The following is an 11,709-nucleotide window of genomic DNA, read 5'->3' as shown; positions in this document are numbered from 1 at the left end:
GCTCTCACAATGATCTAGAACACTCCCTCACTCTAAGTTCTCATCCACTTGACTCCTCTCCCTGTCCCAGGGAGGGGAGGAAGGGCCTGTCATGAGTCATTGGGGGGCACGCCCCTTTTGGATTTCTTATTTCTTCCTTCGATACCGTGCTTGAAACTCCTCAGTACCCGCAAGTCCTCTCTGGTGGTGGCCATTGGCCCATAGCCTTTCCCACCTACACCTCAAATGCTCACTTTGTACTATACTTTGGACTTGTGTCAAGAGAGATAGCTGTGTGGTCATGAGGTTCTTGAGATGGATTAGGCAAATTTGGCGAAAGGTCCCCAATTGGGTGAGTTTTACGGACACAACATGCCCATGAGTTGGGAGTTCTGGTTCTTTTCATGTGGGCTGTAGTGACCCTTAACCACTTTGTTCCTCTTTTTATTTTTTTATTTTTTGGCCCCTTGTAGCTCAACAAGATAGGACAGGAGGGGAGGCTTTAAGATGAGTAGGGAGGGACTTGAGAAGGGTGACAGGAAGGTCACATCATTGTCTTTACTGCAGGGTCTCCTCTCTCTCCCCTGAGTTTTGTTTCTATTCCTATTATGAATAGAGGAATGTGCATGTCACAACACAGACAGCTTTTGGGAATTGATTTTCTCCTTTCATCACCAGAGCCAAGGACCTACCTCAGATTGTCAGGCCAACCTGGCAGGAGCAGTCACCACTGAGCCACCCAGCCCACCCCGTGTCTTATTTCTTAGGTCCTGTTCTGGAAACACCTAGCCAAGCCAGGCCTGTCTGATCAGCGTGAGAAGCATCTGTTGAAGGGACCGGAGAAGACTTCCAAGGACTTTGACACTGTAAAGTTGGCCAACGCCCAAAAAGAGGACATGGTCTCAGACCTGGATGTGTGCCCAGGGGTGCTGCGCTCAGTCAAGGAAAGATCTCCTTTGCATGATCGAGAGAGCCGTTCCAGTCGTGACAGCCGTTCCCTGATGACCGTAGTCAATTCAGTTTCTACGTTCATGTTCTCGGTGCTGCAGTCCGGCTGGCGATTGTGTAGGTGGAAGGTACGTACCGTTTGATTGCTGACCCTGAGACTCATTCCTCCTCTGTCCCTGCTCCATCGCCGGTTTTTTGTTTTGTTTTTGAGACAGGGTCTTGTGTAGAATTGCCTGGAACTTGCTGTGTAGCTGAGGATAACTGCAATCGATTCCTACCTAAATTTACTTCTGATTCTTTTTTTAAAAAGGCTATTTAAAAGCTGGGCAGTTAGTAGCACACACCTTGATCCCAGAATCAGGAGGCAGAGGCAGGTGGATCTCTTGAGTTTGAGGCGGGCCTCGTCAATGGTTTCAGGACAGCCAAGGCTACAAGGAGAAACCTTATCTCAGGAAAAAAAAAAGTTATTATGTATATATGTGTTTCTGCTTGTCTATATGTACACCACATATGTGCAGTTGTCCAAAGGAGGCCATAAAGATTGTCAGAAACCCTGGAACGTGGAGTTTCAGGTGGGCGTTGGCCACCTGATTGCAGGTCCTGGGTCCTCTGCAAGAATAGCAGTGTTTTTACCTGCTAAGCCATCTCTCCCGCCCCAAGGTCTTTATTCTGTTTATTTATTTTAGTTCTTTTGGGGGGGGTTGTTTGTTTATTTTTTGTTTTGTTTGTTTTCTTTTTTCTATTTTTCAGAGCTGGGGGTACCGAACCCAGGGCTTTGCGTTTGCTAGGCAAGTGCTCTACCACTGAGCTAAATCCCCAACCCATTTGTTTATTTTTTGTGACAGGTTCCCAACATGTATTCTGGCTGGCATGGGACTCTATAGAAACCAGGTTGCCCTCAAACGGAACCTCTTACCTCTACCTCCCAAGCTCTGGGACTAAAAGTGTGCATCACTATGCCCGAATGCCCGATTTCTTTCCTTTTCCACTTTCTTTTTAAGACTCTCCCTCTCCTCATATGTGTATGAGTTTGCCTGTGCTGCAACATGCATGTGAAAAACCAGAGGACAACCTTGGGTGTCAGTCCTTTTCCTTGTTTTATTATATTTTTATGCATGTGTGTGTGCTACATGCGTGTGCATGCCATGTGTATGCAGCTGCCCGTGAAGCCAGAAGAGGGCGCCAGATCCCAGCATGGATGCTGGGAGCTGAACTCCCGCCCTCTTCAAGAACAGCAAGGTTCGGGGTTGGGGATTTAGCTCAGTGGTAGGCAAGCGCAAGGTCCTGGGTTCGGTCCCCAGCTCCAAAAAAAAAAAAAAAGGAAAAAAAAAAAAAAAAAGAACAGCAAGATTCTAACCACTGAGCTACCTTTTCATCCCCTCCATGGGGTGTCTTGCTTGTTCCTCACTGCTGCAGATGACTGTCCTGACCATTTCTGGGGATTCTCCTGCCTCCTCCCATTCCACTGTAGGACTGCTAGGGTTACCGTATCCAGCTTGTTTGTGTGTTTTTGTTGAAACGGGATCTGTGTGTAGTCCTGGCTGTCCTGGAAACCAATCTGTATAGATCTGCCTGCCTCTGCCTCCCGAGTACTAGAATTAAAAGCATGCGCCACCACTGCCCAACTTGGTATCCAGCTTTCATCCTAGGTCTTGAGGATCTGAATGTAGGCTTGCACCACAAACACTTTAGCAACTGAGCCGTCTTTCCTGGCCTTGAACTCTCCTAATCTTCCTGTTCCCTCTCCTCGGGGTTGGGATTACCAGCAAATATTACCCAGGTCTTCACGTATGCTAGGTACGTGCTCTACAGACCGAGCTCCGTGTCCAGCTCCCTCCATCCTGTTAGTTCTTTGTAGCACCTCTTTTATTGTAAAGTACCATAGTGGTGAGCGGTGTTTACCCAGACCAGGGAAGCTGCAGACAGAGGAACAAACAGGCCACGTTGGTTTTATACCCAAATGGAGTAACGTTGCAGGTCGAGAGGACGTGGGTACCAAAGGAGGGAATCCTATGGAGAACTGGGCATGGAGTAGCAAATATGCTTCCATAGATGAAGAGAGGGGAAACTGAGGCTTGAAGGAGTTTGATTGGCTTGGTAAAAATTGAGGGGAAAAGGAAGAAGTGTGTGCATGCATGCGTGTGTGTGTGTGTGTGTGTGTGTGTGTGTGTGTGTGTGTGGTGAGGGTGTAAGGAGAGGCTGGATAGAGGGATGGAGTGGAGCTGGGGGAGTGGTCTATGTTATGGGAGAGCTAAGGATGTATTTGAATTGGTTCTGCACATAAATGAATGGCAGGGTAAAGGGCCAGGTGGTAGAATTTGATTTTAACCCTAAGAACAAGAGCCTTGGAGATGTTTAATCTTTATACATTTATTTTAATTTTATTTTAGACAAGGTCCCCTGCAGGCCAGTGTCGAACTTCCTGTGTATTTATTGTAACCTTGAATTCCTGGCCCTCGGGGTGCCACCCCCCAACACCAAATCCTGGGATTACAGGTGTATACCACCACGCACGGTTTAGGTGTTAGTGGGGCTTTTTTTTGCCAGCTACAGAAGTATGCTGCCCACTGCTAGTTTCTCTATACTACTGTTAGGATAATATATAGAAACTCAGGGCATGTTAAGTGGTTTGGTGGCCGCCAGATGCTGTGTGGGGGAGGTTATAATCGTCGTCCGACATGAACTAGGGCTGTAGTTCAATGGCAATGTGCTTGCCTAGCATGTCAGAGGCCTCAGATTTAATCCCTGGTACTGCTAGGGGTAGTGAGAGACAAGGCAGCAAAGGGGATGAAACCAATTGATTTGAGACTACCTTCGCAATAGATGGAGAACCTTAGTAACTCCATTAGTAACTCTTGTGATGGTCTTGATTGGTAGTTAAATGCCCAATTCTGCATATGTAATAAGGTCTTATAGAATTAAGCACGTATACACGCACACACACAGCATACACAGGAATAAAAGTCAAACTAGGGATACCTGCAGGTGGTAGAGTTGGCTCAGCCGTTAAGAGCACGGCCAGCTCTTGGAGAGGACCCGGGTTCAATTCCCAGTGTGCCCATAGCTGCTCACAACCATCTATTACTCCAGTTCCAGCCCTCTTGTGATCTCAGGCATTGCATGGTGTGTGGTGCACATGTACATTTACAGGCAAACACACGCAGTTTTCCCCCCTTAGGGCAAGCACACTTTTCTTGCAGAGGATCCTTTGGTCCTCTTTCCCAGCACCCACCTAGGACCATCAGTAACTCGAGTGAATCCACTGCCCTCTTGTGGTCTTTGTGGGCACTGCACTCAAATGTACGTTTCCCCACACAGAGATGCACACACGCACGTAATTAAAAATGCCAACAGCACAAACCTTTTTGTTTGTTGTTTTCAAGACAGGGTTTCGCTGCGTAGCTGTTTCTGGAATTCACCATGTAGACTAGGCTTGCCTCAGAATCACAGAGAACGTGCCTCTGCCCCCTGAGAGATGGGATTCAAGGTGTCTGCCACTATGCCTGGCTACTCTCTATTCTGTGGGTATTTTCCTTAACTATTCTCTGCTTTTGTTGTTGTTGTTGTTGTTGTTGTTGAACACAGGATCATACCATGACCCTGGCTGACCTGGAACTCTCTAGGTAGACCAAAATGGCTTCAAACTTAGAGATTTGCCTCCTCTCTCCCAAGTGCTGGGACTCTGTACTAACACACAGAGCTTTTGAGACAGCATCTCTGCTGAACCCAGACCTTGTCCTTTCCCACAGAAGGGCTGGCCAGAGCGCCCCCTGGTGCTCCACTTGGTTTGTTGCGTGGTGCTGGGAATCAACTCTAGGTCCTGATATTTGATCTGACCCACTAAGCTATTTCCTTTGCTTCTGTGTCTCGTAAATTATTCTTACTGAAAGAAAATAGGTTGCTCAATTGTGGTAGCACACGTCTTTAATCCCACCACTTGGGAGACAAGAGACACAGGGAATCTCTGTGAGTTCAAAGCTAGCCAGGACTACACAGTGAGTCCCAGGACAGCCAGGCCTATGCAGTGAAGCCCTGCCTTGATAAACCAACCAAATGACGCCTCCCCACCCCCCCAACAAACAAACAAAAATAAAAAAAGAAAAGATAAAGAAAAGAAGCATGGCGAGGTGACTCATACCTGTAATTCCGGCATCCGGGAAGTGGAGGTGGGAGGAGTCTCTAAGTTTGGGGCTAACCTGGAATCACAGCATGAGACTTTCTCTCAAAAAACCAAAGCAGAAAGGAAGACAAATGGGGGAAGTAAGAGAGGGACGGGAAAACAAAGGAGAGAGAGGAAGGAGGAAATAAAAGAGAAAATGAGGCTGAATTGATGATGTTCATGCCTAAAATGTCAGCACTCAGAGGCCAAGGCAGGAGGACTGTGAATTCAAAGCCAGCTTGGCTGTGCAAGACTGTCAACAGCTAACACATGCTGGATAGGGAGCTCAGTTTTTGCCTAGCATGAGACTCTGGGTTCCACCCCCAGCCTGGTCATGGCAGAGGTTGAGGCAGGAGGATCAGGAATTCAAGGCCACCTTTGGCCACATAGCAGTTTTCAAGTCCGGACTGAGTGACATGAGTTACCACTTCTAAATGAAGAGGAGAAAGGGAAGGAGTGAGGGAGAGAGGAGGAAGGAAGAAAACAAAAGAAACATGGGGGCAAACATAAAGGCAGAAAGGACCATCACCTAATGCAAGCTGAGAGGACTTCCTGGAGGAGGTGATGCCTCTGCTAATTTGATGGAGGTAAAAGGAGTCTAACCCTTTGCCGTTTATTTGCTGGTCCATCTCTCCTCCCTTGACACCCCCATATTTCTTTCTTTTACAGTCTTCTATGAGTACTGGCAAAGTTTCCTCCCATACGAGGACCGGGTCAGCCTTGGGGACGCCAGAGGCTGAGATGCTGCGGGAAGTGTACTTGGTGCTCTGGGTCATTCGCAAACAACTAAGAGAGCTGGCTCGCAGGCAAGAGAGGCGCAGACGGCGCCGTATGCGGTCTCATGCCTCCCATACTTCCCGTCACTCCGAATCAGTGCAGGGCCTCAAACATGATGCCCGAAGTCCCCTCTAGGCAGGGGAGCCCCAGATCCTTTGAAAGTCTCCACCTCACTCTTACGGAAGGTTGACAGGAAGGGTTCAGTGGCCGTCAGGCCAGAACTGCTGGTGAGGAGACCATGGTGTCATATCTCACTGGAACCCCAAGACCAGGCCTGGGGTTGAACACGCTCCCCTTCTCTGTGTTTATTCAAAATTTTTTTAAAAAATAAATTATCTAAATTTTGAGAAATAAATACCGGATGTTTCTGAGAAGATGTAGTCTGTGCTCGTGACTGAGAGGCAGAAAGGGGACTCGGTGGGGTTGTGGTGTATGTGGAGAAAGAAACACCCACATACCACATGTGTGTGTGTGGCTTTACAGTCATGCACGAAAGCAATCCCTAGGTGTCGCATGATAGGTTAGAAGTGGGCCAGTCCTGTCCTTACATCTCCACCCCCTCCTAGGAGATGAATTGCCTTTGGCTGCTCTGTCTAGCCAGAAACCATAGCAACGGCATCATGCCCACTGGCTGCAGCCCTGACTTTTCTCTGAGCAGTTCCACGAGATGGGGTGGTCTAGGGACTCATCCAGGCCCTCCAGTTAAGGATGTCTCTGTGTGTGTGCGTGTGCGTGTGTGTGCGTGTGTGTGTGTGTGTGTGTGTGTGTGTGTGTGCCATAGTGGTCATGTGACTGGGTGACAACTTGGCAGGAATCGGTTCTCTCTACCGATCCTCTACTGAACCATGTAAATCACAGGGGTTGAATTCAGGACACCAGGCTTAGTAGCTTTTATCTAGAAGGACTCCATGCAGCCCGGGCTGGACTCAAACTCAATCTGCAGATTGAGGATGATCTTAGACTACTGGTTCTTCTGCCTCAGTCTCTCATATGCGGTGATGGCAAGAGTGTGACGTCATACCAGCCTCGGACGCTGTGATTCTGAGGATGCCCACTTGGGACTGCAGGAGATTCATCTGCTGGGGAAGAAATTTGGTTCCGTTGCCTGGACCCTGTTGAGAGCCTTAGAATACAATGCTTCCCAGGGTTGTCTGGAAGCCACATGAGCTCTGAGCAAGGCTAGGGAAGACCGGGGGGGGGGGTGTCGGGGTGTCAGGGTGGGCTGAGGAGGGTAAGCAGGAGCTGTGACTCATTAGCTGAGAGGGGGAAGAATCCTATGAAGTAATTGGGAGGGAGGCTGTGTATGCATGAGGCAACAAGAGAGGGCACCCTGGGCTTGCAATCCTGTCCCGCCCTCCCTCTCCGCCTGCCCTCTTGTACATGAGGTAGCTCCCCAAGGAAACACAAATAGAAACTTATAGAGATTTGAGGGTTTTCAGGGCTTGGGGTTAGCAGCAATGTTTGAAGCTAGGGAAACTTAAAGGTGTCAGCACGTTCCTTGGGCGGGAGAGAAGAGTAGAGAAAGGAGGAAGGTAAGGGTGGGGTTTCGGGGGAAGGAGAGGAGATAGGAAGGGCTGGCAGCTGTTTTGCACGATGATCCTGGAAGTCAGAGACTGGGGCTTTGGCTCAGATGTTAGGGAGGCCTTACCTAGAACGCACAAAGCCTTGGGTTCAATCCTCAGCACTGCACGAACTAGGCAAAGTAGTACATTCCTGTAACCCCAACACTAGGGAGGCAGAGGTGGGAAGATCAGAAGTTCGAGGCCATCGTCAGCTGCCTGAGGACCTGAGTTTGAATCAGCAGAACCCGTTGTAAAATGACAGGCTGGGCAGCACATACACCAGCCAGACAGTCAGTCTAGCAGAATGGGTGACCTTCGGGTTCACCAAGAGACCCTGTTTCACAAACCAAGGTGGAGGGCCAGTGAGATGGCTCAGCAGGTTAAGGCTCCGGCCATCGAGACTGACACCGAAATATAACTCCTGGGGCCCATATGGCGGAAGGAGAAAAGACATATAAGCTGTCCTCTGACTCTTCCATATGTACATATAGTAACACACACACACACACACACACACACACACACACACACACACACGAATACACACCTGTACACACACAGGGATGTTACTTGTGAGTTGTAATTTGCACCCTGACCACAAGGGGGCAGTAAAGAGAGATAGGCAGGGTTAGCCACCTTGTTTAAAAAAACAAACAATCCTCCCACCCCCAAGGCACAACCCCAGTGGTTCTCAACCTCTGGGTCTCGATCCCTTTTGTGGGGATGGGATGGGTAGAACAATCCTTTCAGAGGTCGCCTAAGCCATTGGAAAACATGGGTATTTACTCTAGGATTCATAACAGTAGCAAAATTACAGTTATGGAGTAACAATGGAAATAATGTTATGGTTGGGGTCAGCACAGCAAGAGGAACTGTATTAAAGGGTGGCAGCATTAGGAAGGTTGAGAATCTCTGCTCTATCCAGATATGCACTATGCATATGAGATCAAACCCAGTGCTTGGTGTGTGCTAGGTGAGCGCTCTACCACCCAGCCATGGGCAAGTGCTTTACCACTGAACCACACTCCCAAACTCCTCTCCACCAACCCCCAACGTGTGTGTGTGTGTGTGTGTGTGTGTGTGTGTGTGTGTGTGTGTGTGTGTGTGTGTGCATGTAGAGAGAGTAGTTAATTGGTGCATTCTCAGCCCCTCTCCACCTTGTTTTTTTGCTACTCAGGGTTTCTCCCTGAGACCTGGGGCTGGACAATTTTGCTAGGCTAGCCGGCCATTCAGGGATCTCTGCTGCTCCAGCACTAGGATTACCCATGCATGTCTGTTACCACACCCAGGTATTTAATGTGGGACTTGAACTCAGGTCCTCATGATTGGGCAGCAGGAACTTTACCCATTATATCCCCCACCACACCCAACACACACAGTTACTTTTAAACAATTTTTATACTGTGTATGTGGGTGTTCGGCCTGCTTTTGTCTGTGCACCACGTGCATACCTGGTCCCCGAATTAGAGACCCTGGAACTGGAGTTACAGATGGGGGTGAGCTGCAACATAAGGGCTGGGGAACCAAACCTAGGTGTTCTGGGGGAGTCATCTCTCCAGCTCCGTACTTTTTAGAAGACACAGCCTCACTACGTAGCTCAGGCTAGCCTTAAACTCTCAATTCTTTTGCTCCAGCCTTCTTTGTGGTGGGCTTATAGAAATAATATGCATGGTGATCCTTTTACATCTTATTTCGAGATGAGACTCAGGCTGGCTTTGAATTTACTCAGTAGCCCAGGCTAGCCTCAAACTCACGACGTAAAAGAGGATGACCTTGGACTTCTACCTGATCCTGTAAGAATCCACATGCCTGGGCTGGAGAGATGGCTCAGTGATTAAGAGCGTGGACTGCTCTTTCAGAGGTCCTGAGTTCAATTCCCAGCAACCACATGGTGGCTCACGACCATCTGTAATGGGATCTGATGCCCTCTTCTGGTGTGTCTGAAGAGCTGCAGTGTACTCAATACATAAAATAAATAAAAATCTTAAAAAAAAATCCACATGCCTGCTATTTTTGTCTGTTGATGTTATTTAATGTGGTGTTGGGGATGAAACAGAGGGCTTTGTGCGTGCTAAGATAAGTGCTTTACCAACTGAGGATGGACCTCAGTTCCTGGACCCTCCATTCTTGAGACTTGATGTTAGCAGTGAAGAAGAGTTTGTTTCTAAGACACATGGCCGATCCTGCATCTCACGCAGAGTACTACTCCAAATTCTGCATTCTCTTAGCTGGCTGGGCCCAGTTGGCAACACATCCCTGAATTCCAGTTACTGAAAAGGCTGAGATAAGAGAGGGAGGTAGGGAGACAGAGGAGCAGGGAGAGTTCCATGGTCTATACAGAGGGCCAAACAGGCAGGCCCAAACAGTCACTGGGGAATAACCTCACAGGTAGTTACAGGTTCAGGAGTTGGGTTGGGCCGGAGACTGTGGGCTCAAGGAAAGGGGTGGCATCCTTACTCTCCCTTCAACATCAAGAGTGGGAGGCAGGTCAAGGAAGAAGCATTTAGCCAGCAGCCTTGAGAGCCTTCCACACATCTCACCTGACTCCTTCTGCTAGTCCTGTCTGAGCTTGGCTGAGCACAGGCAGCACAGGCAGGGAGGCTTGTGAAAAGAAAGACGGTGGGTGTAGACGGATCCAGTGTGTAGAACTCGCTTTTTCTCAGTCTGTTGGCTGTTTCTTCCTCCCAGAGATAAGACTCAGACTTAAAATATATTTACAAATACGTTGGCCGTATAGCTAGGCTCTTCTCTGATGAGCTATAACTTAAAATATCCGGTTTGTTTTAACCTACATTTTGCCACAAGGTTGGTTACCTGGGCTCAGATACCACACATCTGTCTCTTCTCATCTCTGCCCCTCGTTCTATCCCAGAATCCTTTCTTATTCCCGATGTCCCACCTATATTTCCTGCCAAAGCCATAGGCCGTAGGCTTTTAATTGACAGGTGAGGCATCCGTACGGCACATAAAATATTCTCTCTACAGTTGGCTTCCATTCTGACCTGTTCCGAAAGGGTCCATCTCAGAGTCCTAGAAAATGAGTGTGAGTTATCAGAGGAGGGGCTGGCCAAGCAGGAGGGAGACGGTGCTGGGTCTCTGGAGGTGGAAGAGGCAGTGATCCCCGAGGAAAAGAAAGCTGCCTTCTTTGTCCTTCTTCTCCTCTCCCCACCCCGACTCCTCTACTTCTTCAATCCCCCACCCCTTTTTTCTTCTTTTTTCATTGTTTTGAGACAGGGTTTCGCTGTGTAGCCTTGGCTGTCCTGGAACTAATTCTGGGGACAGATCTTGAACCCACAGAGATCCACCTGCGTCTGCCTCCCAAGGGCTGGGATTACAGACCGGTGCCACCGCGTTTACAAGGCTTTGTGCATGCTACCTAAGCACTCTCCCAACTGAGTTCCATCCCAGCATCTCCGTTTCAGTCAGCCTGGACGCTCTCCCAAACCACCTGATCTAGTGATCAAGAGAGACCCACCTCAGAGGTCATCTCCTCCTGGGAGTTAGTTTTTCATGGTCCATCACATACCTGAAATTAAAATTGCCAGACTTAAAATAGAAACACTCAGGTAGCTGTGACCAAGACTAAAGGAAAGGCAGACATGAATTCCATTCCTAGAATTCCCGTATAAAAACAAAAGCCAAAACAGTAGCAACAACCAAGAAGCCAGGAGTGAGTGGCACATGGGAAGGCAGAGACAGAAGCAACCCTGAGACTTCCTAGAGTCAGCCTAGCTCAACTGGTGACTTGCCGGCCAGTGAGAGACCCTGTCCAAATACATAAATAAATAGATAGCGGATGGTACCTCCTGTGGAATGACACCCAAGGCTGTTTCTGGCCTACACACACACACACACACACACACACACACACACACACACACACACACACACACCACATAAATGTAATGAAGATTTTTAAGTATGGGCCAGCCTGGCCAGCCAGGGATATATGGTAATAACTTGCCTGTCTCAACACATCCTCCACCCCCTTTTTTAGGACAGGCTGTCCTGGAACTAACTTTGTAGACCAAGCTACCCTCGAACTCATAGATCTGCCTCTGCTGGGATTAAAGGTGTGTGTCACTACTCCTGGCTTCACCCCCCCCCCCAATTTTTAAAGCTAGAGCCACAAGCTTGCAAACAAGCTGTCACAGCCTTCTAGAAAGACTTCTAATGATGCTTGTTCAGCTCAGCAACTAATTCGTCCACTTCAGACCAACACAGTTCTTGCTTTTAATCATTGTCTCCTAAGTGGGCCTATTGTTTCTAAATATCTGACCTAGT

The 11,709-nt window shown here is 48.5% G+C and overlaps 2 protein-coding genes across 3 annotated transcripts in view; both read left to right on the top strand.

Moving 5' to 3' along the window:
• The window catches only part of Zcwpw1 (zinc finger CW-type and PWWP domain containing 1), a 218,144-nt gene that overhangs the window by 161,962 nt on the left and 44,473 nt on the right, over positions 1-11,709 (top strand). The gene's annotated exons all lie outside the window — the stretch shown is intronic.
• On the top strand, positions 69-6,237 carry Spacdr (sperm acrosome developmental regulator). The gene is made up of 3 exons (NM_001271236.1): positions 69-331; positions 747-1,055; positions 5,756-6,237. The coding sequence occupies exons 1-3, from the start codon at positions 281-283 to the stop codon at positions 5,996-5,998; spliced, it is 603 nt and encodes a 200-aa protein (NP_001258165.1). The 5' UTR covers positions 69-280; the 3' UTR covers positions 5,999-6,237.

The sequence above is a fragment of the Rattus norvegicus genome, chromosome 12 (assembly GCF_021556685.1).
Source record: "Rattus norvegicus strain SHRSP/BbbUtx chromosome 12, alternate assembly SHRSP_T2T, whole genome shotgun sequence".
In the NCBI taxonomy this organism is placed as follows: Eukaryota; Metazoa; Chordata; class Mammalia; order Rodentia; family Muridae; genus Rattus; species Rattus norvegicus.
This window is presented reverse-complemented; position numbering and strand designations above follow the sequence as displayed.